The sequence below is a fragment of the Cheilinus undulatus genome, linkage group 11 (assembly GCF_018320785.1).
Source record: "Cheilinus undulatus linkage group 11, ASM1832078v1, whole genome shotgun sequence".
Lineage (NCBI taxonomy): Eukaryota > Metazoa > Chordata > Actinopteri > Labriformes > Labridae > Cheilinus > Cheilinus undulatus.
The window spans coordinates 15,745,492-15,772,487 of record NC_054875.1 but is presented as its reverse complement, the minus strand read 5'-3'; the positions used below and the strand labels follow the sequence as shown (position 1 = coordinate 15,772,487).

At 39.1% G+C, this 26,996-nt stretch overlaps 1 protein-coding gene across 1 annotated transcript in view; it reads right to left on the bottom strand.

Moving 5' to 3' along the window:
• nphp4 (nephronophthisis 4) overlaps window positions 1-26,996 on the bottom strand; it is a 312,689-nt gene that overhangs the window by 90,802 nt on the left and 194,891 nt on the right. The window contains exons 12-14 of the mRNA XM_041799567.1: window positions 19,606-19,743; window positions 7,640-7,803; window positions 4,305-4,496 (exon numbers count right to left, since the gene is read on the bottom strand). Of these exons, the coding sequence (XP_041655501.1) occupies window positions 4,305-4,496; window positions 7,640-7,803; window positions 19,606-19,743 (494 nt within the window). The remainder of the gene's footprint in view (window positions 1-4,304; window positions 4,497-7,639; window positions 7,804-19,605; window positions 19,744-26,996) is intronic.

The following is a 26,996-nucleotide window of genomic DNA, read 5'->3' as shown; positions in this document are numbered from 1 at the left end:
TCCTGCTCTGTCAGGGTGCAGGCTGTGTGCTGAAATGGTTGTCTCAGTGTCACTTGAGCCCAGCACAGCAGGAACTAAGTCAATGAAAGTGTTATTTGAACTAATGTTTAGACTGACTTTAGTCAAAGATGACTAAAGGAAGCAGGCTGTGGCTCGTTCTCAAAGCAGCAGCTCTAACTCCCTGCTCTCTGCTGTGACTGTTGCTCCACTAAAGCTCAGTATGTCCTATGGTAGACACTTTCTATATCTGCCAAAATTATCAAAACAGAAGGCACTGCTGCCCATGCTGATGAAATACTTTTATTTTGAAGGCGCAATATTAGGAAACGAGGTGTATTTAGCAACATCAACTCTCATAAAACATCAGTTAATGAAATGTTTGGAGGATTAAACATGTGTTAGCACACATATATGGAGAAAGAAATCCACTTCTTAGCACAAAAATATCTGCCCGTCATAATATGAATCAAATTGTTACTCCGGTGGTTCAAACATGTAGAGCAGGAAAGATTCCAGTAGGATAGTCATATTAGCCCTCTATTGCCAGGTTGTAGCATTTCTTATCTACAATCATGTTTCTTGTGTTTAGTTGTGGTTTCATCCTATTATATAGACACCCAAACAACATCCTAGAGGGGAGGCGCCAAAGATCTTAGGGGGGTTGCCAGGCTTTGTCTAAATTGAGGCTGCCAAAAATAGATTTGAAAATTTGACTAAAACCACGATAAAGCAGTCATTAAGTAGTGTACACAAAGATCTTTAGATAAGTAAAGCGTGCATAGGCTTTTATTTGGGTTTTATCAATGAAATAATTAAAATCTAGGTTGATTTTTGGTTGCAGTATGCCACTATTTCTTCTCTCTTGGGTCCTGGAAGGGCCCCGCATTTCTTGGTACATGTAGGGGGGGGGCTCCAAGGAAAAATGGTTGGGAAACACTTTCCTAGAGAATATATTACTGCCTCATTTTTCATGATTTTGTGACATAATCTCATATACTTTGATTTTTTTCATTACTAAGTTTAGTCTGCTGGTAGATAAAAGTATTTTGTTATAAAGTATATTGTTAATTGCTTACACTGGGACTTAAAGCAGTTAGAATGTAAGGACGGTTCATGGATTTCCTGAGATCTCCCTTAAACTGATAGAAAAAATATTTTGAATGCCTTTGGTACTATTAAAATAAGAAAACAGGAAGACGGTCACCCTCTGAGTGTGACTTAACACACAAGCATACGGATCTAAGTACACACTGTAAACAGCTGATAGCCCTTTAAAACAGTCACTGAGAGCCCACAACCCATGGATTTAGCAAAGAACACATTAAATAATGAGTTTCATGGTGAGCTGCTTTCTAACCACATAATAAACTGATTAGCAATCAGTCACTGGCTATTTAATAATGAGGAAGAAAAGAAAAAGGCCTTTGAAAGCACACAGGTAGTGCTGTGAGGCCCCCTCTGAGCACAGACAGGCCATCAGAGCCAGAGATTTCAAAGAGAAATCTAATAAGAGCTGTGTGTGACCTCCCAGTCAATCACATAGTCTGATATTTCATTGTTACAAATTCTGCCATGCTTCATCTTCGCTGACGAGCTTGCATTAATATTCATTCTGTAAACACACAATATGGATAATTATGGCGCCCGGGTGAGATTTAGAAATTGCATTGCCATCCACATGCTCCCTGCTTGCCTAAGTGCTCCTGCTGCTGCTGTCTAAATTCTTGCCTGCCCTACCTGTTTGTCATAATTATGAGGCAACCTCAAACCCACGGTACAGCAGCCACAGGGATACACAATGTTATGTTCACATATATATATCATTTCAGGTTGTGTCTCTGATTGCCTTAAGGTGGCCTTGAAAAATTCCAGAAGATTCAAACAAACTCTCATACCTTAACACAACACAAATGAATGTAAAAACCCATACTCTGATATTAAAGAACGTCTTCCGCTCAGTGTGTTTGGTTGATACAAGAGAACTGAGACTCACCCTGAGGCTATAAATTTTTGTTGTTATAATCTTACATTATAACCAGTTTCCATTACCACGTTTCCCTGCAGGAAGGGAATGATATAATATCCTGAATGGAATAAACACGGTTGTTATGCTGTGCTGTAGAGAGCTTGCGACTGGAAAGATGTCATTAATGAGCACTCCACTCAGACTATGAACATTTTTTGTAAATCTCTTGAATATCTTGCTCATGATGTGAAACCTCACAGTTACAATACTGTTGTTGTTAAAGTTGAACCAGGACTTTAGTTTGTTAAATAAATGAACCAGTATTTTAGAGGTCTGTTTGACCGGCCACACAATTAAAAGTGCTTAGCTATGATGTATCCCTTAACTTCCAACTTTTTTATGCTCCTTGTCCCCTCTCTGCTTGTGCCGATTTATAGCATTGTGTCATTTAATGACACATCAATTAGGGCCAACCAGACACAATGGAGACTAACCTACTCATATTGATCTGGGGATCTTAGCTGATCTACTCAAAAAACTTTGTTAGATCAGTCTACACCAGGAGTACATTTTCATTAAAACCAAAACACAGAATCCTTTGTAACATGACAACCTGGAATCATGTGGAATATCAAATAAAAATTCAAATCATTATGAGTCTGATATCTCTCGCCTGACTATAAAGATTGAAGTACTCTGACTTCGGGGAGTTAATGGATAATATATTTACAGAGAAAGTGCCTATTATTTTTGCCTCCCTAAGCTGATCATATTGGAAACTTGGCAGATTTGTCCATTCACACACTATGTCACCATGCATTATTAGGGATGAGGATCTTTAATTTTTATTGATATTGATACCCTTATTGATAATCCTTATTTATCCAAGTCCTCATCGATACCACTATCAATACTTTCTATAGTTTGGTGAAAAGACAAAATGAAGGCAAATATTTAAAGTACAAGTGGTCTTAGCTGAGTTAAAAAGCTATGATTCAGTCTGTCATATCTATTTTACAGCACTCAAATACAAACACATTCTTCATATTTCACAACTGTGTTTATTGAAGTTTCTCATCAAAAACTAAATTTTCCCATTGTTATGTGACATTTGAACACATCATAACATATAGAATACATTTATCTACAGTCACCTGAATGCATCATATTTTCCCTTTCAGCCGTTAAGTTCTCTAATTAACTTCAGTTTTGCCGATTCCACCATGGATTTCTACACTGGATTAATATTTTTAACAAACAGGACTTGCTACAAAGTTTTGGAACACTTTTCAGTATTTATCTGAGCAGCTGATGAAGAAAATTGTCCTGAAGAAGCTAAAGAGACTAGTATGAGAGCATGTTACTCCCAGTCTTTTTTCTCAAGCTGACAGTGGAAGGTTCCACATTCTGGTTTAATGTGATGCACAATATTGTTGTGCTGTTATGTTCCCCTTGCAAGAACTGATGTATTTTTTACACCAGTTGTAACTTAAAATGACGATACATCACAGAGCATGTGAGACTCTATAGCGGTATCGATAAGCTAAAACGTTATTGATTTTCGGATATTTTAAAAACACAGAACCGGCTTCGACCCCCACCCCTATGCATTATGTGCCTTTTTACTGCAAAAACAGAGATTTGAGGTTGGCACACAAGAAGTCATAGCAGTACGGAGCAGATGAACACGACTGAGTTGGGTGTATCAAACCGCTGACAGAGCTGATGACAAGATAGAAGGACACAAAGAGTTGTGTGTTTTGTACCCATCCTTCAGCGGCCTCCTCCACTGTCAGCCTCTGACAGAGGGGACGCTGGCTCCAGGGCTTTTGTGACGAGCCACTGACAGAAACACTATTCAGCCAGCGCTGACGGGAAATGTGTTTATGTGTTTTTCAGAAATTGCCAGCGTATGTCTCATGCTTTGTTTGGGTATGTTCTTGACATGTGTGTAAAATGTGACTGGCAGCACTTTCAGCATGCATGACTTAAGTGCATTGAAGATTTGGCTGCAGTTCATAAAAAGTAGAAATATTAAGGCAGACTGGGCTTGTCCTTGGCTGTGAACTGAAATGCATAAAGGATGTATCTATTTCTTTAGACAGTTAAATGGCCAGTGGCTCAGTGCACAGTGAAATGTGACTTAAATGCTGTCATACAACAGCAGCAGTTCTGACAGCTCTGGAGACACAAATTATTATATCTACAGTAATGCTTAAGGAGCATTTAATAACACACAATCTTTCCTGTTCTCTACAGCAAATCCATTGTGCAGCACGGCTGCTATCAGTCAAAAGTGACACTGAATAACCCATGTGGCCAAGAACTGCAGGCTCACCTGGTAAAGGCCAGAAACTGGAACACCAGCAGGTTGCCCTGTAGAAGGTCAGTCTCTTCACGCTGGGGGTTGAAGGGTACAGGCTCAGTGGGGTCGAGTACTTCTGCTACCTGCCCACTGTGATCCACAATGTCAGGGAAGCCAGCAGAGTAAAGGTAGGCCAGCGAGCTCCTGGAGCTGACTGTGCAGGAACTAAAGGAGAAAGGGTTGAATAAGAGAAAAGTCACAGAATCATGAAGGCACATCCATCATTCGCCAAGCTGAAAGACTCTTGATGCTTTACATGCAGTAGGTGGTAATATGTTTAGTTCCTGATGCCACAGCCTCAACTGGGTGATTCGTGGTTGTAAATGAGGCAGAAAAAATGTTTGGGTCTAATTTGAATAGTGCACAGTTTTATCATTTCAGACCAAGCTTGGTTTATCTTGGATCAGTTCTATTCTAGCTCATGCAAGATGTTATATCTTTCCGGAGATAATTTCAGTGTACCCACTTTATCCTGTTAAACTGACTTAACAAAATTGCAGTGAAACACTGATTAGACAGCATAAGGATGTCAGCAATATTCGTCAAGCAGCGGCTCCAAGAGTGCGCTTACAGGGGAGACAGAACTGGTGCCAAAGCGCTCCCTCAGGATTTTCAAGCATAATTGGCAGTTATCTGTAATCATGATGGCCACCTGTTTTTCCACAACTGTGGATACATTCCTAACTTATATTTTAAATACTGACACCAAACACTTTGGGTGTGATAAACACAGAGCACAGACGGCTGGCAAAAGTGCACGCACGCATAAATCCATGTTAATGTTTAAACTTAACTTCTTGTGTCCAGTTGGTAAACAAAGGACCTCAGTGCCTCAGAATTCTGAAAGAATAAAGTCATAATCAAACTAATTTAGTTAACAACAGTTATGTAGACAGTTGATTGGGTTTCCCTGCATCGGTGTAAATTTCATGCTTTCTCTCTCTTCTGTATTATTAAAACTTGTATCTTAATTTAGCCCAGTAGATTAATATTCAAGCTATCATTTTGGTATTTTAAATGGGGTATATCAGATACGCATAGCAACTTCAATTAAACTTCTTTAGGCTTCATTGTGCTTCACAAAAAAGTGGGTCACTTCGTGCTGAAAACAGTCAAAAAGATGTTTTCGCTCTGAGTGAAGAGGCATGGATGTCTCAGACCAGTGAACTGAACAGCAGCATGTCTGGATCCAAATGCTTGGATTTGGGAACTGTTTCAATGCCAGCTGCCTTTTAACAGACTCTCTCTCTTTCACAAATGTAATGCCTTGTTTCTAAAATACTGTGCTCATTATTTCCTGGGTTTACATTCTCATTCAAAGAGCCACCTAAAAATTTTCCCTGCATTTCAGCTGCTGTTATAATATACTCACCAAACTTTATTATTAGCTGCATTGTAAACCATGAGCTTGTTTTATTGCATTCAGTAACAATAAATCAACTTCCAAAGCCCTCCCTTACAGCTGGATTAAATAATGGCATTTATACTCCACAAACAACAAAGAGAACATCACCCAGAGTGGGATGTAAAGGCTGACAAAATGATTCCTTTAAATTGGCTCTGAGAGCACAGTGATACTACCCAGTGAACACATGCTGCCAATTAGTGAACCGATCAATTTCCCTCTGTACATAGCCAGACAGTGAACTACTGTGATAATAAAAGACTGTACTAGGGTTTTACATAGCCAGATAAAACACAGACAGGTAAAATGATGATAAAACTGGGTTCAATTAATGAAATCAACTATCAGAAACTCTGATGCAGAAGTGGGGAGAAGTGGCACCACAGTTTATTATCATTTGATCACAACAAAACTGACCAGATAAATAAGATTTTTAGAATAAGGGATGTGCTTTTAAAGGAAAGTACCCTATGTTATCAACTCGCAATCATCTGAAGAAAATTTGAAAATTCTAAGAGGCTATTAGCTTGATGCTAATACACAATAAAAATGGCCATTAATCGGGCTAACAGATTTAGCATTGCTTTATGCTAATTCTTAACCTGACACGTCAAATGGATGTGTTTCACACATCCATCTGGAAAACCTTCATTACTAAGTGTTTGGGAAAGGGCAGAGGATTTGAAAAAAACTCAGAGTGTAATTGGATGAACGTTCTGTCTGTCATATCTTTACAGGCCAATAAGAGCAACAAAACATGTGACGTAGCAGTGACAGAGGTGCGCGTGCGCAGCTACCAAGGAATAACGCGAACCATGGCGACTGTAGACATGTCAGTACACGACTTTTGTTGGTTTTGAAAAGAAAACAACTCACTGCTAACCTTTGTTTTCCTTTAAATTAAGAAATGTCAAGTTCTGACAAAACTGGCGCTTTAGCAGCATCCACGCTAAGCTCTTCAGCCATAATTGCACCGGCCTCTTGTTGCTGTTTGGTTACGTCACGACTCTGCCACGCCTGAAAGTACTGCCCCTCATCGCTGATTGGTCCTGTCACTTTCTTACCAGGCCCAAATATTACAAATGGGAGTTTTGCAAGATGTATTCGCTAGTGAGAAACAAGGAAACAAGCGTATCCATCTGCTTTGCAAGGTTAGCTAATTCTTACTTCAGAAACCGTCGAAATAGATCATTTCTTAATGTAAGGAAGCAATTATTGGATTTGGACTCTAAATAGCCATTAAAGTGTACGTGCTTCATATTTTAAGCTTTTAAATCACGAATGACCCAAACTTTCACATTTACATAGATGGATTGAAGCTATCAACAGCCACTATCTCATGGTAGTACTGCTTTACAGCTAGGCTTTGGTTTAAAAACAAAGGGGGGGTTAAGTTAGCTGATAGGCACATAAAATGTTTGGTTTCACATAAATTCTGGACTATTTGAATATTAGAAAATCATTGCTTATCTCTCTTCAAAATCTCAAGCTCCACATGTATAAATACCGGATGTTTAGCTGAAAATCCTGTTTGGATCTATTCCTGTTTGATACAGATGAGGATGTCCTTTTTAAACACAGCTGCTGAACATAATACAAGTCCCTCTCAAATCTATTCATCTAATTGATTTTGAAAGCTATAAACTGTGGGCAGCAATTATTATAGTGGCTAGTGCTTTCTGTTTCACATATACCAGCTGGTCTCTTTAGTACAATTTATTTTTCACAACTGATGCCAGCTCTAAAGTAGCAGACGTGCTACTTCTCCTGCTTTCTGTTCAAGATCAGAGATGGAAATGGGAATAGGAGAGCGGAATAATCCAAGGTCCTGGGTTTGGAACCACTTAATGCAAATACTAACCTTCTTTGTCCACGCCTGAGGCAAACAATAGAGGGAACTCACCTCAGCTCATTCATCCCCACAGTGATGACGGGGGCATGGACAGGGGTGAAGGGCAGCTCTTCAAGTTGGTCCCCTTCATCCTGAGCTGAGGGTGAAACATCCCCTCTCGGCTGAAGGGCCACTTCCATGTGGGCTATGTTGCTGACATGTAAACTGGCCTGAGCCTAGGAATGATGCAGACAGAGGACATATTTATCCAGTTACTGATGGATTGGAGGTTCTTTAAAAAAAACAAAAAAACATAAAATATGAGAACGCTTCAGTATGGATAAAGTGATATATGAAGTGGCCAGAAAAGCACAAGTGATGAGTTTGCAGGTTTATAATAATTTCAATCATGTATGAGAAGCACATAGTGAACTTAAAAGAAAGAGTCCTTTTTGTTGGAGCAAATCTTGATTTTCTTTAAGCCAAAAGGAACCTACTAACATCTGTGATAGTTTGGGATTTCTTCCCCACTCTGAGAAACTGCTGAGCTGTTTTTAGGCCTGATTTTAATTGGTTGTGATATTACTCTTGATGTCGTCCTTGTGTCATTGTGTGTGCTCCTGCTGCAAAACAAATCTCCCCTTGTGGGACAATACAGAGAATGCGGGTTTGAATCTGGGCTCCTCATTCTGCCACTGGTGGCCAGAATATACATAACTGAATTTACAGTTTTAATATGTAGTTTTGCTGCAACAGAGCAGTATAGGACTTTTTCCTCATGCAACACCAACATTAAGTAGTTTTTTTACCCTCCTTTCCAAAAACTGAAATCAAGTGAGTTTATCGTTATATTAATCTATTGTTATATGCATCACACAGTTAAACACAATACCCCTGTGAAAATTACATGTTTACTACATGTAACTGTGCTAAATATGTACTCTGATTTATTTACAGACAGAAAGAACTTCAGAAAAAGGGCTTCATCAGGCAGTTGATATATGTAAAAGGTTCTTTGAATGCAGTAACTCAAAGATGTCAAAGAAAGCGAATGATGGAGGAGTTAGAATTGATTCTGAAATTGGCCCACCACTTCAGCTGCTCTAACACCACACTTACATGAAAATTACACATGTTCGATACAGAGTAGCTATATGTCACCAGAGACATAAAGAGCTTTCTCTATTATATGTTTCCTCTGTCCTTGTAAATGCCTTCATTGATTGTGAGTGCCCATCTGTAAGTTGACAGGTCCAAAAAAAAAAGGCCTCTCCATTGACGTAAACCCTAGATACAGCTATCCATACTCCTTTTTTGAAGTTGATGTTTCCATTTAGATATGAGTCAGTGTTAAAAGGTGCTGCTTTATTGAATTGTCACCAATTTGGGAAAAAAATAACTGTAAAATGTCATATTTGGAATGAACGGGGTGACAGGATTTCTAATTTCAAAGTGATAGGAAATGGAAAACAACTCAAGGCAGAAGCAGGTAACACTTTCTCTTGTCATCACTGCCTACAAGATATGGCTGATGATAAGATATCAGAAAGCACAACAGTAGGAATGACACTAAGAACAGTTTGAATCAGATAGTATGATCTAAGTAGCAGGAATACAAGGTATTCTTACAGTGCCCTGAAAAAGTATTTGCTACCTTTCTGATTCCTGATTTTTTTGCATATATAATCACATTTAAATGTTTTGGATCATCAATCCCAAGTAAATACAAAATGCAGTTTATAAATGATGATTTTTCTTATCAAGGGAAAAGAAAATCCAAACCTATCTAGCCCTATGTGAAAAAGTAATTGCCCCTGAACCTAATAACTGGTTGTGCTACCCTTGGAAGCAATAACTGAAATCAAGCCGTTCAAATGTTTCAAAAAAGGCAGCACATCTCGAAATCTAAGTTATGGAGGACAAAACAATCACATTTCACTAGTTTATTTGGCTCACATCACAAACAAATGGTTACCTTATTCTGCACAAGGCCTTTATCAAAGCATTTTGGTGAAAAGTTATTGTTTTGTCTTTCATGACTTGGATTTCAAGATGTGATGCCTTTTGTGAAACTTTTGAACAGCTTTTGAGCCTGGGCTTAGCACTCCACTGATGGTCTGCATTGATGTGAAGCGCAGCCTTCCCCTCCAAATGATCTGAAATCAAGAGTTTGTGATGACTGGTGATGAGTCCTTCACATCGCTGTGGAGGAATTTTGGTCAACTCTTCTTTGCAGAATTGTTTTCTGCAAAGTGAAGGGTTTTTGAGCATGAACTGCCCCTTTAAGGTCACACCACAGCATCTCAATAGGATTTAAGACTGGACCCTGACTGGGTTGCTCCAAAAGCTTAATTTTTTGTTTGTTTTGTTTTTGTTTTTTTTGTTGTTTTTTTTTTTGAGCTATTCAGAGGTGGACTTGCTGATATGTTTCGGGTCGTTGTCCTGCTGCATAACCAAAGAGCACTTGGGTTTGAGGGCAAAAACTGATGGCTGGACGTTCGCCTTTAGGATTTTCTGGTAGACAGCAGAATTCATTGTTCCATCAATCACAGCAAGCCGTTCAGGTCCTGAAACAGCAAAGCAGCCCCAGACCATCACACTGCCACCACCATGTTTGACTGTTGGCATGTTCTTTTTTATCAAATGCTGTTATTTTTACGCCAGATGTAACGGTCCGCTTACCTTCCAAAAATTGTAAATTTTGTCTCGTCAGTCCACAGAATATTTCTCCAAAAGTCTTGGGCATTATCAAGAAATTCACCACTGTTCCTAGTTTTCTCCATTTGTGGATTATGGCTCTGAATGTGGTTTGCTTGAGTCACAAAGCCTTGGAAATGGCTTTGTAACCTTTTCCAGACTGATAGATTTCAATCACTTTGTTTCTTATTTGTTCTTGAATTTCTTTGGATTGTGGCATAATGCGTTTCTTTTTGAGATCTTGTAACCTACTTCACTTTGTCTGACAGCTTCTATCTAAGTGATTTCTTGATTCAACAAATCTGGTGGTAATCAAGCCTGGGTGTGGCCAGTGAAATTGAACTCAGCTTTCCAAGAACTGTAGTTAATCACAGTTAACTCATGATTTAACAAGGGGGACAATTACTTTTTTCACATAGGGTCAGATAGTTGTTCTTTTGTTTTTATAGTGTAATGGTAGCCAGGCGTACTGATTAACCGGTGACTGGAGCTGTCTGATACTTGTGTCTTCAAGCTACAACCACTTGACACACATTTACAGCATTTCGGTGATCTCCATTTCACTAATTGTGAGAATACTAGCACCAGATGGCTGGACCTCTGTTAAAGGGGATGAATATTTATGCAGTCACTTGATTTACATTACGTAATATTAACTAATTGACACTACTATGCAGAAATCCGTTTTCTCTATGATATTAAGGGGTGTTTTTGAAGATAATCTTAATTATATTAAATAAAAAATTATATTGACCATGATTGATTTCTAAAATCAATAAAGGGTAAAACATCCAAGGGGTGAATACCTTTTATAGTCACTGTATGTTTGATTTTATGAGATATGTGAGAGCAATAGGTAATGGTCTAAAAAATCCTCTTAAGAAAGTGGATGTTATTCTACCTAGAACCCCTCCCTTACCTGAATCAAACAGTGTATTACGAGCTACTAGACTGTATCCTACACTAACAATCTGCTTGAAATTTTCTGGACATGGATGGCTTCAAGTTGCTTTAAAAGTGTCAGGAGTTCATGTGTGAAAGGAGCTTTTAAGTGTTCAGCCTGTTAGTGCACCGCAAGTTAGGTCAGAGTAGTAAAATAAAAATGCTATCACCAAAAATCCAAAAGACATGTCTGAGAAAACAGTGTATAAGGGGAACTAATAAATACTTGTGTTTGATCTGAATGGAACATAGTTGCTCTAAGAAAAAGCACAAAATAACAATATCATTGTTTATTATGGAACCCACTAAAGCAGTGGTTGTGAACTGGTGGGTCAGGACCCAAAAGTTGGTCACAAAGCTCTTTGTGGGTCACGAAAATGTGGAGAGAAAAAAAATGTTGCAAAAAGTCCAAAACTCTTAGTGGATTTACAGTAAATCCATATGTGTATGTTTAAATGTTCCTATGATGACAGGTACATTTCAGAATCTTTATTGAAAATTCTCCTTATTTATCCCCTTCTTTATATAACATGTTTTTTTCAAGATGATGAGGAAATTTCCATGCTGTAGTGGGAGCACAATAAGGTGTATACATGCATGTCCTTCTATAATGAATAAAAAAGGGTTGCAATTTCTCTTAAGGAGGTGGTGGTGGGTCCTGATCTCTGACCAGCTGAGAAGCACTGTTTAAAAACTTTTGTTATTCTTTTCATTGTGAGGAGATTTTTTTAAGTGCTCTAGACTACAAGAAACCACACTGAGATGGCTTTTAATTTAAAGTAAAGTACCACTGACAGCCAATTTCTCATTTTAATTAGGGAAGAGGAAACACGGATGCAGCAACAACACCATTCCTGCGTGATTAGTTAAATGTCAACTACTTGAGGCATTCTGTTTTTAATCTACACTTCTGTTAGTGACTGTCTTTTGTTTAACTTTGATGTTTTTTTTTCTCATTTTTGCCTCTTTTGTGTTTCATAATATCAGATATTTTGAAAAGAAAGAGAACTGCGCAAGCCTATGGATCAACTTAACTTTTTACATTTTTGGAAGCAAACATTAATCCCCCTCTCATTGTCATTGACAGATACAGAGCTGGAGGGGTATTAGCACAGATAATTAACTGAGGAGTGCTAATGGTGTCGTTTTCCACTCAAGTGTTTTTTATTTCCTTATCTTCAAAATATGAGCAAGGGTTCATGCATGGCTGTACATTTCTGTGCATCCATCAAACACGGTGGTAATAACCTTAACCAAAGTCATGCTCTAGCATACACATACATGTTCCTCGGCTGATCCAGCAGCAACATGCTCTATAATAACCCTAGAGGATGCCAAGGCATGGTTAAGAAGGCCTGGCATATTTGAAAGGTTAAATGTAATAGCTTTATTCTGTAACCGAACATGCTGCCATCAAAGCTACACACACTGTGATGGAATATGAGGAACTGCTTTTGATAAGAGAGTACAGTCATGTTAAGAGCAAGGACGAATGAAGGTTTGAACAATAAATTCTGTAAGCTGATTTAATAGCTCAGTTTATGGAAAGAGAATAACACAGAAACTCACCTGCAGTCTCAGGGCTGAAAACTAATGGCAGCCAAGGGACATAATGCATTATACTTAACCATGACTTTAATGTTGGTGTTGGCAGTAATTCAATCTCCTACAGAGTATGTATCATCATCTATATAAGGCAAGCTTCATCTTTTAAATAACTGACTCCTGAATTCAACAGGAAATATTTAAATATGACCTTAAAGCTCCTGTGAAGAACTTTAGGTTTATGTCATTACCACAACCCTTGTGAAGGAGTTAGAGCTTTTCTTTTGGCACATTTTTTTTCTTGTTGTTGTGGATGTGAAAGCAGTGCTTCCAGACAAAATTTCTAACTTTGCTGTGGTCACATGTAGCTCTCACTGATACACCTACTCGGCAGCAGCAGTTTCATGCATTAAAAATAGCTAAATAGAAATAATCTATTCTTATGCTGATAGTCTGTTTTTCTTTTGCAAGGCCTAAAGAGGAAACAACATCCACTTCAGTCTTTTTCATATACACCTAAAAAGTCCACACTGTCAAATCAAGTTTGTGCAAGAATGTAAAGACTACAAAAAAATACTAACAACAATATTTAATTACAAATGAAAGCTGCATTTACAGCTTATAGATGAGTGGCAACCTTTGTGGATAAAAATAAAGTAGGGATTCACAATATCATTGACACAATACTAGTACTAGCAGATAGTACCCTTAAAATAGTTATGAGTATTGGCAGAATGGAAGCATGCACCATAACGTTTCAACTTGTAAGGTAAAGCAGCATCAATAGATCATCCTAAGCTGAAGTTCTGATCTTTTTTGGTCTTCATGTCTTACATTTTAAAGTGAGTTCTAGGACTGATGTTTAGCTCTGAACTTCCCCTTTTTGTACTTGGAATAATGTGTTTTTTGTGTTATGTCAAGCACTTTGTCAGGATTGTTTCAGGAAACCATCCTGAAAACCTTCTTTTTTATTTGGGGAGTAAGTTATAATTTGAAACATCTACACTCTGTAAAAAAGGGCCAAAATTATGTTTTGTGTACTAAAAATCTCACTATCTATTCAGTGTTGTGTTTGTAGCTCTTGTTAGGAGTGATAGGCAACATCAAGTTCCGCTTCTTTTTTTCTTTTCCATTTTATAAACTGTTTTGAACTGGTTTTCATGTGGGAAATAAACAATGGGTTACACTGTGTTGAAACATCACTGGATTGTTGAGTAGTCTTGAATGCACCACAGACTTGGTAAATGGACTTAAGCCTGTATAGTGCTTATCTGACTACTTAAAGCGCTTTTACACCACAGGTCACACCTACCCAATCTGACCACAGTCACACTTTGATAGCAGAGGTTGCTTTGGAGAATTGGTCATAAGTATTAGGTAATCCCATCTTAACACTTGCATACACATCTACACACCGCACAAAGCTGCTGCTGTGTCACCTTTAAATGGCATCACACGATTCAAATAGATAGCTGCTACTGAGAGGATGAGACGACACCAACTCATTTGTTACCAGGCTCAACAGCCAACCCACATCCATGGACTTGAATGAAACTAGCCATTATTTTTGAGTTAAAAACAATCAAAAACTGAACTCCAACCCAAGCATTGTTGCCTTCTAGAGTGAACAAGGCCAGAGGTCCAGCTGACCAGCATGCAGCAGAGCTTACGCAGCTTGTATCTCCTTTGGCCGAGTGTGGTGCAGTAGGTGGAGTTGGTTGTCTCGCAATCGGTAGGTTGTGGGTTTGTTCCTAGCTCCTGCAGTCACATGCAGGTTTGTCCTTGGGAAAGATACTCAACCTCAATTTGCTCCGACTGCTTCGTTGTTGGTATATAAATGGGTACGGATGAATATGAATGGGATTAGCTAACAGTGATGGTCAGTTCTCCATAGTAATCCCTGCCATCAGTCTATGAAGATGGAGTGAATGGGGGGAAAGTGTTTGAGCGCTTTGAGTAGTCAGACGACTAGAAACTGACTATACAACTTCAAGTCCATATCTGTCATGAAAACTAGTCCTTTCTTCCAACTGACCATCTTTTTCCTCTCAAAATGGCTATGAAGATGGTTTTAACTGTTTTCCACATCATGCTTATGTAGTCCAAAAAATGTCATTGTTATAATTACTGTATTTCGAAAAAGAATACAGGTCAGTTATAGCCCAGGACACACTTGGTGGACTCTATCCTAAAAAATGTGTCTATGTATGTACCTAAAATGAGTTTGGAAGAGCATCCTTGAAAATCAAACCAATGCAGGAGTGCAAAAACCTGCAGTTCTTTAAGTGTACATTGCCTCTAAAAAAAAACAGGTAGTAGCAGATCTGACCAACAGGAGGGAAGGCATTTTGATAGCCATGAGCCTTAGAGTTTACCTCAGCTCCACCTTTTTGACTGTTACAGTTGACTGGTAATATGAGACAGCATTTCCAACCAAACTGTCATCACTGAGTGACAAAAGCGCGCTTCAGAAACCAATGGTGGATGTCAGTGAGACTAGTTATTGCTTGGACTGGTTTTGATTAGTAGCGTATGGTCCAAAATGTTTTGGCAGGCTTTCATACAAGTCACTTTGTAGCTGTTATTTGAGTCAGTAGGTTTTATGACTCTTCTCCTCATGTGCTACTGCTACACTTTGTTTTGTCATGTACCATTATGCCACATTATCCACTTGTGGTGACAGTGGCAGATGTTCAGCAGAAGGTAAAGAGGCTTTAACTCTAATAGCCTGCAGATTAATTCCCCGAGCTGTTAGGTTCATAATATCTACACATCCCTAAAGGCTAATCAGAACTAATGTACTTCAGTGTTTCACTTCTAGGGAATTACTAGTCCAGTGTTTTACCTTCAGCCAAACACAAAGGATAAAAAAAGACAATGAAAGTGACAGCTACTCTTTCATGTGTAAGCTTTACGAAATGAAAAAATAAATAAATAAATGCTAAATCACTGACTTTGAATACAAATTCATATAAATAAGCGGTCACTCAGAACAAACTTTCAGAGAAAAGTTTAAGGGTTAAATACTACCACTCAATCTACATTCAAAACCTTGGCCATCACTATGAAATTTATTTGATGACAAAAATATGGATATTTATTGAATTGAAATGCAAATAAAATCCAAAGCAAAAAGTGTTCCTTGAATGTTGGCAGTAGGGTTGATCTTTAGGGCCACAAATAATTGCTGGTATTCTTTCTAATTTTTCAGCCCTTTGCAGCTTGTTTTGAGAGCCTTAACATGATCAAAGACCCACCAGAGTTTACTGACAATTGCCCATCAGTGGAAATCTGAACGTGTTTTTCCATTGTACAGGGACCCCATGTGGGCGGGGGGCGGGGCCCTCTTGGGACCATCCTCTAAATGAACTGTAAGCACACTACAAACAGTTAAAGGTTGAACTGTGGTGTTTTTTTTTCCCCACTGATTTACAAGTTACAAATTCTAACAAACTATTTTGAGGGGTTTCTTCAGTTTGACTCCAGACTTTTTCTCAGTCCCCACAAGTTGGTGATCTAAGGCCATGCAAACCTTGAGCTTTCACCACAGAATGGGGCCATTTCCAGGGGTTTGACACTTTTTTCCCACTTTTTGCTGTGTAACACAAATGATTACAGTGCTTTTGTCAAACATCACAGGGACAATCCCACATCTAACCACAATATATTCATGCCTTTGATTCATCACAGTGCCCGTGTGTGACAAAAAGAAAAAAAGGCCTCTATTAGGACTCTGTATATTATTCTGTGTTCTTCATAAATTGTATGGCAAAAAAGCAGTATCACGATAAACACTCCTACATGCAAACATGTAACGAAAGTGGCCCCTGCTGGCAATGGGAAGTGACACAACTGGGTTTTTTGTTCATCTTCTCATTGTACTGAACCCAGAAAACCCAAGTTCTGAAATAAAGGCCCCTATATTTGTCCACAGCACTGACAGGTTTCATTAAAGGATGTCTCCCTCCAATGGTGAGCATTTCTTGCCATTTGACAGGAAGTTGGTATACCTCTTGTATAAAACTTCTGACGTGCTTGAAATTTCACGTTTATGATGAGGATCTGCTCATCAACAAATTTACATTTTAATTTCATGGTTTTGCTGTAGTCCCACCAACTGTAACAAGCCAGTAGCACATCTTAGCATAAAATGCCCCACCTTCTTCGAATTTTAGATGATTGATATCAGTCCTTTACAAATCACTTACACTAAATAGCACTAGGCTCTGTCATAATGCCACCTACTGCTGACAAACAATAATGCCTCACATAAAAAGAACAATACACCCATTATGTTTGACTTAATAGCAGTCCTGGGAGAATCTACATAGCCTCTGCTGTACTGCAGCACACTGCACTGCCAACACCCAACTGCTGCTACACACCCTTGGTGGCTGCACACCCTGACATGCAGCGGGTGTGAGGGCCCTTCAGTGCTGCTTGAAGCCCTACTTCTACTTATATTCTATAAATATTTTTGTTTAACAAATACAAAAAGAAACCTAAAAGGCATTAGAGCCCAGATTGTTGATGCTGCACTTCAGACAATGTGTAAAAGGTTGATTTTCAAGTTCCTAGTAAACTATGAATTTTGTGTTGCATTCGTTTTTCCTTTCATTACTGAAAATGTACTAAACAGTGACTTCACTGAGGTACACATTTAACCAAAAGGTTTTTGTACCGTTACACCCCAAACTAAGCCAGATTAAAAGAAAACTTAAGCTAGCATCGTTCTTGATGAACAACTTAGCAACCAAGGAAGAAGCTCTTAGCTCAGCAGAACTATTCAGGAAGTGCTCGGAGACTGAGCACAGTTAAAACTTCTGTCTTTGCCAATTGTATCCTGTTAGAGGTGCATGACAGGGCGAACTCAGATCGTGAAGAAATAGAATTAGTGGCAGTCTGCTAAAGCTTTTTTGTCGCGGAATCGGCTCTATTACTTCTAGCTCTTTGCTCCCTCTCCCCCTCCCCTTCTGCTTCCCAACGCAGCGGTGATTCACGCTGCAAACGAAAGTGAAACTTAAGATTTTTTAATCCTCAAGAAGATTTGTAACTGGTTATAAAAAATCATCATATGACATTTTTTTCACACCCCCACCCCTATATCTGGTACATATATATAAACCGTGTTTTCTGTATTTTCTTCAATCCTAATTATCTCATTATAGACATTACTGTTTTGGCAGCAAGGGCTTCAACACATGACAGGAGGGGTTTCAGACATAAAACTGATGGTGTTGTTTGCCACCGATGACCATACATATAAATCAACATTAATTTTAGTCTTTTTCATTGCCAGTTAAAAACTCCTAACACAGGCTTTAAAGAGATTTGCATTGTTAATAATAGCAGCAGTTGTCAACATTTAAATCCTGTCTCTACTGTTTTTCATCGCTGTAAGGCTTAGTCCAATGTAGACTGGTCTCAATGACAGAGAGCATCTTAAACATTCCCAAAAGTGGTACAGTATTACCAACATTTGTTCGATTCCTCCCTGCAAGCACCAACATTCAGATAACAGAAGTGACACGTATACCCAAAGTCTTTAAATATGTACAAAATGTCCCTACAGTACAAACTAAATCCCAGCAAAGCTTCTTTGCATGAGATATGAAGATGGGTGACTTTGGTGTGCTAATGAAGGAAAACAGTTAAAAAAAAAAAGTGCAAAACACAAGTGTTAGGTTGTATTCAGATTCAGTTTCAATCCAGTATGACAGCCCCAAGATTTTTCTCTTCATTCCATGAGATTTTACCACATGTCCTATTGTGCAGGGTGCTGGATTCTTAATATATGCATCTCTGTGGGCGAACACAGTCTAAATTAGTAAAGACAAGGTGGCTTTCAAAGCAAAATGACTCTGCCTGCTGATTCACAGCAGCAAACACCTACGACTGGGGGTAACAGGTTACCTTCACATTATTTCAGGAAATTATTCAGCATAGTTATTAAAATAATCACAGTATAGCTGACTTTCTCTTTCCTGCTATCCCCTGGCTGCAATGATGGGAATTTGTTAATATGCATAAAGCTTGTTAACAAGTAGAGACAGTCAGATACTGTATTTTTCGGAGATAATATTTCCACCGGTCTGCTGCTTCCCAGGGATATAAAAGTTTCAATAAGGCAATTCAAGCTGCATCAAGATTTGTTCAAGACCGTCCATATAGTTTTGTAGTCATTGGAGTGCCATGATCTGGATTTGGTGGTTCAAAGAAAAATCCACAGCATCATTAAAAATTTAAAAACAATTACACTTTAGTCTCCAATTACATGCTATGGCTGTGGTCCAACAAAAACTAGGTACTGCTTTCCAAAGTGGGAGCTGATAGTAAAATAAGGCAGCAAAATGGGGAGGAAGAAAAGGGTAAACCATTTTAAAAGCGATCCTGGACAAGGCAGATTAAACACATTTTCCCATGGGGCAAAACACAAGGTTAAGCAGGATACTCAATACCTTAAGAAAATTGAAGTATCCTTTGTGAAAAGATTTGAAAAGCAAAGTCAAAGAATATTGTTTCTTTTGATTATAAAGATGAAAAGGAGTAGCTTCAGCACCTCCAGCAGGTCCAAAGACAAAGCGTCTGCAGTCTGGAGTTCCATTTAGAGGTGGTGTGTGTGTGTGTCTGTGGATATGAGGCTTGGAGGAGAGTGCAGAGTAAAGGTGAGTGTCTCTTTGAACTCTCTTGATTGACTGTTTCCAAAACCTTGGTAATGGAATAAAGGACAATCATGTTATGTCATTTCGTTGTTGCTGTGTCTGCTGGTTAACCCTTGTGTGTTTCCTTCCACATGTATTTGTTTGAGAACAAGGCTGTGTGTGTGTTAGAGTGTACGGGGGTGGAAATCTTACGACATGTGACAGCTGGTGGGCCGATGCCAACGGGGAAGGATGGAGCAGAGAAGGAAACGACTGTTGCCATGGCGACGACTTGCTGGAGTGGCTGATGGTTGGGTAGTGTGAAGTAGCTGCCAGCTGAGAAAGCGAGAGCTGCAAAGACACAATGCAAATGATTTGCTTTTATTATAATAATTATGAACAACAGGGCTCAGGAATATACTTTACACCAGAAAGACACATGTGCCACCTCTGATGACAACAACAGACGATTACACCGCTCTGCCACTCATAAGCCCTTCTCACTCCACCCACGATCCTTTAACACTGTCATCCCTTAGCAGGTCAAATTCAAACTGTTTGTCTGCTTCTTTCTTTTTTCTGAAGCCTTCTGACAGAAAACAAAACAAAGTGAATCCATTAAGATGAAAATGTCTATTGGCTATTGCAGTATTCTTCTGGGTTACATAAGCCTGCAAAATAGAAAGATTGTTCAGTTATGGTAATGATAGACAACTTACATAAATAGTGAAATATTTTCCAGAGACTGTTGAGCACCATTGCCACTCCACTTACCCTCTAGAGAAAATTAAGAATGTTCCAGCTTCAAGTGTGGCGCCACTACCACTTATTCACAAGTGTCTGACAGAACAGAACAGAGCACTTGTCTGGAGATAATCAGGGACAGATTCATGGTCCACACTTACAAAGTTACCAGTTTAGTTTACCTGCAATACCAACTGCAGAGAAAACTGGTCGCAGACATCACCACCTCCCTCCATAAAAAGATGCTGCTTTATAAAGTTTCACTCCTGATTCTGTTATCTTGACGTGTACCTGCCAGATTGTAAATAACTTGGGAAGCAATGGGACAATGGGAAGCAAAACGATGTCAGCTGTAACAGTTAAAACAACAGTGGGCTCTCTGCCTCTGCCACACTTTATTCTGCTGACCGCTGCATGGTTCATCTCTTTTCCCTGTTTGAACCTCGGCGGACCGTCAAGGACACACTGATGCGCCGTATAAGACAGTTAGAAAGGATTAAGTCTTAAGTCTTAAACAGAAGGGGATGGGGAGAGAGAGCAAAGAACTAGAAGTAATAGAGCCGATTCCTAGATAAAACAGCTTTAGCAGATTGCCAATACATTCTATTTCTTCACGATCTGATTTTATTTATAAATCTCTGGTGCTCATTTACCTGGTTTGTATGTAATTCTTCTTCTTCTCTGTTTTCAAATCAACTGTCCAGCACCTTATTCTGCAATAGCACCTGAGCTTAGAGCTTCACAAAACTGCTAGCTTCTGATTGAACTGTAAGTGGTTATTTGATACCTGAAATTAATGTGGATTCTTCTCATCTTTAACATTTTCTACCTCTTAACTTATTACAGTTAGGCAGCAAAGTACATAGAGGAGCTAAGACATTCCTTCTGCGACAGCCTGACGAACCTCTTGGGGGACCCCCAGGCCTCCCCAGGCTTAGCAGAATTATACTTAACTTCTGGCCTGAGTATGCCCAAAGGTTTCTTTCCAAAAGTATTTTCCCAGGGAGGCAACTGGGAGCCACCAGAATCATACACCCCAACCACATTTAAGAGCTGCAGTTCTACCCTCAGATTAATGTTGTGTTTGAGAATATCTCTGCTAACCCACATTCCCTCGACCCTCCTATTTTGTATTCATAGCTGCACCTTTTAACCCAAAGTGAGAGTGATAGCAGAGTAATATCAGCTGTAAGGACTGCTTATGGACTGCTTTTGTTAAGTGCTATTTAGATAAAAGCCCTATGTTTTGTTTTGCCAACCGAGGAAAGAAGAGGGAAGAAATCAGACACGATAGGCTCCATACATTTCTGTGACACTCAATGAGAGAATGAGAAAACATTGGGTGTGTGACTATAGCTGTGGCCTTAGACAAAAAAAAAAAAACAGAAAAATTATAAAATGTTTACAGAAGAACTATAGTAACAAGCTTATCTTGTCACAGCCAAGTCATCTTTCTCTGTTTTCTTTGTCAACTTGTCCTGAAATTGCTTTATGGTGAGATAAAATCCACCTACACTTTTTTAAACATCAGTGCTTTCTTGTTCCAGATCTACTGTATATTAAAGACACAGCATAAGATTGTGGGCTGAGTCAACTGAGTGGCATGTAAATGAGTTTTTGATGACTGCACCATTCCATCAAGAGGAAGCATTCCTGAGTTCTTGTGACTCATTTTATGCACATTTTGTCCAAATTTACCCTGAAAATTGTACATTATTGGAAACGTTTGAATCTGCTCTAGAATTAGAAATAAAGTTCTGCTGGTTTGGGCAATGTTCGTCTGCACAACCTGAGCGTGGAATAGCTGGCCTCAGGCTGGTTGGTGAGGCTGTGCTAAAAGTAGTCACTGATCTAAAGACAGGATGGGTCACCCCAGGTAAGCTGAAAAAATCATAAGGCCCTGGAAAGTAAATACTTTTTATCCTCTGCTTTTTCTGAAATGTGCTTGACAAATAGGTAACACTTGAAACAAATCTAATATTGTCCCTGTTATTGCTTGGTTTACTTTGACTGACCCAGTTTCATCCCACCATAAAATATTCTCTTGTTTGGACAGCTATTACTGACAGCCATAATACACATGCATAGGATCATGATTAAAAAATGTGTTTTAATAGTCATGAAAAAAACTATCTGTTGACATTTTAAGCTCTATAGTCACTGTGTCATCAAGATCCATTCGCCAATAAATTGTAGGGCATGAAATTCATTATGCTGTTGGGGTGAGAGGGCACACACATTGCACAGATGGACTGATAGACTGTAAAGCTTAATGCAAAATAAGATAATCCAGGAAACGGTCATCAAAAAAAAACTACTTGACTTAATTAAGACAAACCATTTCCTAAGTTAAGCAATTAAATTGTTTTCTAAGCATCTCTAGTGTTGCAGTTGTGTTTCTAGTCACTCAGGAGTGATGATTGTGTATCTGTAGTTATCAACAGAGGTGTGTTTATTAAGTTAACAGGAAAAAAGGTGAACATGACAAACTGCAACATTTATTTCATCACATAAGGCTGGGTTTACACTTTGTTATTTCAAGCTGATTCTGTAAATGTCAAGGTGGACTGTCAGCTCATACTGTGAGACACAATTGTTTACAATGCAGGACTATCGCTCACAATTTCTGCGCTCACACTGCAAAGCTCAATGATAAGGCATGACCTGAGTGCTCACACGGTGCGAGAATGGACAAATGTCAATGAAGTTTCATTTGAAATCTCTAACAGAGGTTGAAGTCATGTCTATCTGTAGCTCAGCTGACTTTTTAAACAGCTTCAACACAAACATCAACAAAAATTCTCTTTATCTAAAGCGTGTGCACACACGCTCACACACAAACACACAAAGTATCACCAGCAAAAACAATTAGCAGCCAATTCAGAGCAAATACTCCCTGTCAGCTGGAGGCATGCAGATCATATCTTTAATGATAGTAAGGGGGATGAAAAATCAAACAGACATGACTGCTGTTGCCACGGTGCTTTTGGATGCTGTCTGACAGTTTTGTACAGATGCAACCAGGAAAAAACACCCTGAAGTTGGGGAATCCGCTCATGCCTCTACTTTCATCGTGTGAGTGTGCATGTGCAAGCCAGAGGTACAACCAAAATATCAATCACGCGGGAAATGTATCTACCCTGCAGCTGATCTGGCCATAATAAATAATTCTGTCTGCTTGTACACTTGACACATAATCAGACTGAGATAAGGCCTGACATCGAAACAAGTGGTATAACTCAATAATCAGGTCAGACTCAGACTGAGATTGCATGGTGTAAGCCAATTTTAGAGAAAAATAAACATATGAACAATACCTATTCCCTGCCACTGAAAGGGCAAGTGTCAGGCTGTGTGAGGGCAGAGTAAAATTTTAGACAATCAGTAAAAGCAAAGCCGCAGGTCACCTGCTTAGAAAAAGCTGAAGGCCTAATTACACTTCTATTAGGCCACAACTCTTCAAGCAATGCATTCAGAAAGAAATTAACCAGTATGATTTGGCACCCATATTTAATGAATGTTGTCGCATGCTGACAGACTACCAGCTGCACTACACACCTTATCTAATTAATCTCTGTTTAACATTTTTTAGTGGACTTTATTTTCTTGACGTTCGAAGAAGGGCAACTCTCCAGTGTCAGTTAATAACAATCTGCCACTGAAATATGAATTAACATTGTTGTATGGGGGCTTCTTTTTTCATTATGCCTCAGATGTCTTGAATCTAGTGTTGTAGCAGGTACTCTGGGTATGTCCTCATACCTTTATGTGAGGTTTCTTGCACACATTTCTGCGGGAATACAATATTATTTATTATTTTAATTACCATATTATTATTAGAATTCCTACACAAAACATTCTCTGTGACCGTCTGCCTGTCAGTCCATTCATCTACCAATCCAATATAATACCAAACTAAATAAACTAAAGAACAAAAGTATTTAGCTGCCTTACCATTACACCAGCTGGGACTGTCATGACATTGTACTCAAAAACATGTACTTTAATATGGTGCTGACCCACTTTTGCAGCTATAACAGCTTCCACTCTTTTTGGAAGGCTTTCCCCAGGGTTTCCTCAATTTGTTCCCATTCATTCCATAGCACATTTATGTGATCAGGCACTTATGTTGGACAAGAAGGCCTGGCTCGCAATCTTCGTTTCCACTTCATTCCAAAGGTGCTTGATAAGGTCAAGGTCAGGGCTCTGTGAGGGCCAGCCCAGTTCTTCCACACAGAACTAATCAAGGCATGTCTTTATAGTCCTTGCTTATGTGCACTGGGGCACAGTCATGCTGGAATAGAAAAGGTCATTCCTAAAACTGTAGCCACAAAGTTGGAAGCATAGCACTGTCCAAAATGTGGTGGTATGCTGAAGCATTAAGATTGCCCTTCACTGGAGATAAGGGGCCTAGCCCAAGCCCTGAAAAAGAACATGCCCATTCCATTATCCCTAATCCACCAAACTTCACAGTTGGTACAGTGCAGGCAGTCATTGGACTCAGTGATGTGAGGCTTGCCTTCAGTTGCTCAACCATGGAAACCCATTCCACGAAACTCCTGTCACAGTTTTTGTGATTACATTTATGCAAGTGGCGTTCTGAACTCTTCAGCTATGGAATCAGCAGAGCATTGGTGACTATGCATCTTAGCAGTCGTTGACCATGGTCTGCTTTTTCGCGGCTGACTTGCTGTTCTTCCTAAATGCTCTCACTTTCTAGTAATATCACTTACAGTTGACTGTGAAATATCCAACAGGGATGAATTTCACAAACCATCTTAGTGCAAAGGTGGCATCCATCATAGTTCCATGCTCTAAGTCACAGAGCTCTTTAAAACAACCCATTTTTTAACAAAAATATTCACAAATGGAAACTGCGTGTTAGGTGCCTGATTAATAATAAACAGGTGTGGCCATATACTTTTGTCCACATAGTGTAGCTTTAATATCAAAAAGCACAGGGGAAGTCTACAATAAACTGAAATGGCTACTATAAACTAAAGTGGTGTCGCATGCACTGTAAGACCAACAATAAGGCTTGTTAAAAAATCAAGTTGTGTTCACTTGGAAATTTAAACTGGCTATTTTTCTGAGTTTATAGAATAAAATTTTTAGTTTTAAGACCTGATCACTTTTAATGTTTCATCATTGTACTTAAATTATTTGACATCCCCCAATCTGCAGGCAGAGTTTTCCAGCATGCCCTTGGGCATTTTGCTTTTGGACTAAAAGTCAAAGGAAACAGTGTTTAAATGTTTTCTGATATCAACTGTTATGCATTAATCACTGTTAAGATTCTTTTCCACTTCTTCCTGGTATTAGAGTCCCTTTTGTAGACACTTTTGTGAAGTGACCAACTTATTTAGTGACATATGCCAGTCACAAATGTGATATAGCATAAATGTGGCAAAGTGTTGTAACTGAATAGTCTTCCTGGTTCAGAGTTTAACTTTCAGTCATTTCTATATGTTGATGCTCAAGTTAGACTGAGTGGCACTTAGAACTAAAGTTGAAAACCCAATATATGTGAAACCAATGAGTGATAGTTGCAGTGAAATGATAACCTGACACACCAGATAGATGTGTTTCACACATCCATCTGGGAAACCTCTCACTGACAACGTTTGGGAAAGGCCAGAGCCTTTGGAAAAAAACTCGGAGGGTGATTGGTTGAACGTCTGGTCACATCTTTATGGGCCAATTAGAGCAACAAAACATGTGACGTAGCGCCTACCGAAGGAGTAAACTCCATAGAAAACTGCATAATGCGAACCATGGCGACTGCAGACATGTCAGTACACGACTTCTGTTGTTTTTGAAAAGAAAACAACTCACTGCTGTTCTTTGTTCTTCTTTTAATGAAGAAATGTCATCGAGTTCTGACAAAACTGGCGCTTTAGTAGCATCCACGCTAATGTCTTCTGCCGTAGCACCGGTCTCTTGTTGCTGTTTGCTTACGTCATGACTCTGCCTCGCCTGAAAGTACTGCCCCACGTTGCTGATTAGTCCTGTCACTTTCTAACCAGGTCTAAACTGTTCAGATGGGAGCTTTGCAGGATGGATTTACCAGTGAGAAACACGGAAATGGGCGCATCCATCTGTTAGTAAAATGAGAAAAATTGCAAAATACTTTTAATATGCTGTAATGAGTTAGATATACACTGAATTAAAGAGTAAAGGAAAGTTTTATTCAAACTGCAGACCAGTCCTCAGTTTGCCTGCTTACAAATCCTACAGTATATTATGTGTAGTTTAAACTCTGAAATTAGCTGTTCTGGCTATTGGGATTGGCCAGAGAGTCCCCACTGTTTAAAATGTCCTAAAATGTCAACACTAGTGGGCTGTCACAAGTCAGTCCTCACAAATATTTCTAAGTCCTATCACATTTTGCACAGCTGCGCTCTCTTTCTCTCTCCCTTTCACACACTCACTCACACATACACACACACACAAATGCATGCATGTTATCCCACATTGAGTCACTATGTCCTGCACACAGAGAGTGTGAAAGACGCCACATTCGCTCTGCATGTGAGGATCTTTTCTCTCTCGCTTTCTCACACACACACACATCCATGCACACATTGGGCAGAATAGGCAGAGCAGGGCAATTAGTAGTGGCATAGTGGTTGCTGCCAATGTTCTGAACCCAGTCTGTTTGCCCTGACAGCCAAGCAGATCATCTGTTCACATTCTGGCTTCATGGGACCTGCATGTGTGTTAGTGTTATGAATGTGTAAATGTGTCAGAGGCATTATCTGTGATACACATACAGTATATACTACCCTCACTTTTTTCCTTTTTTATTTATCATTTCATGCTAGTTTGACAAAGGGCCTCTTAAATGTTCATTTGGCCGT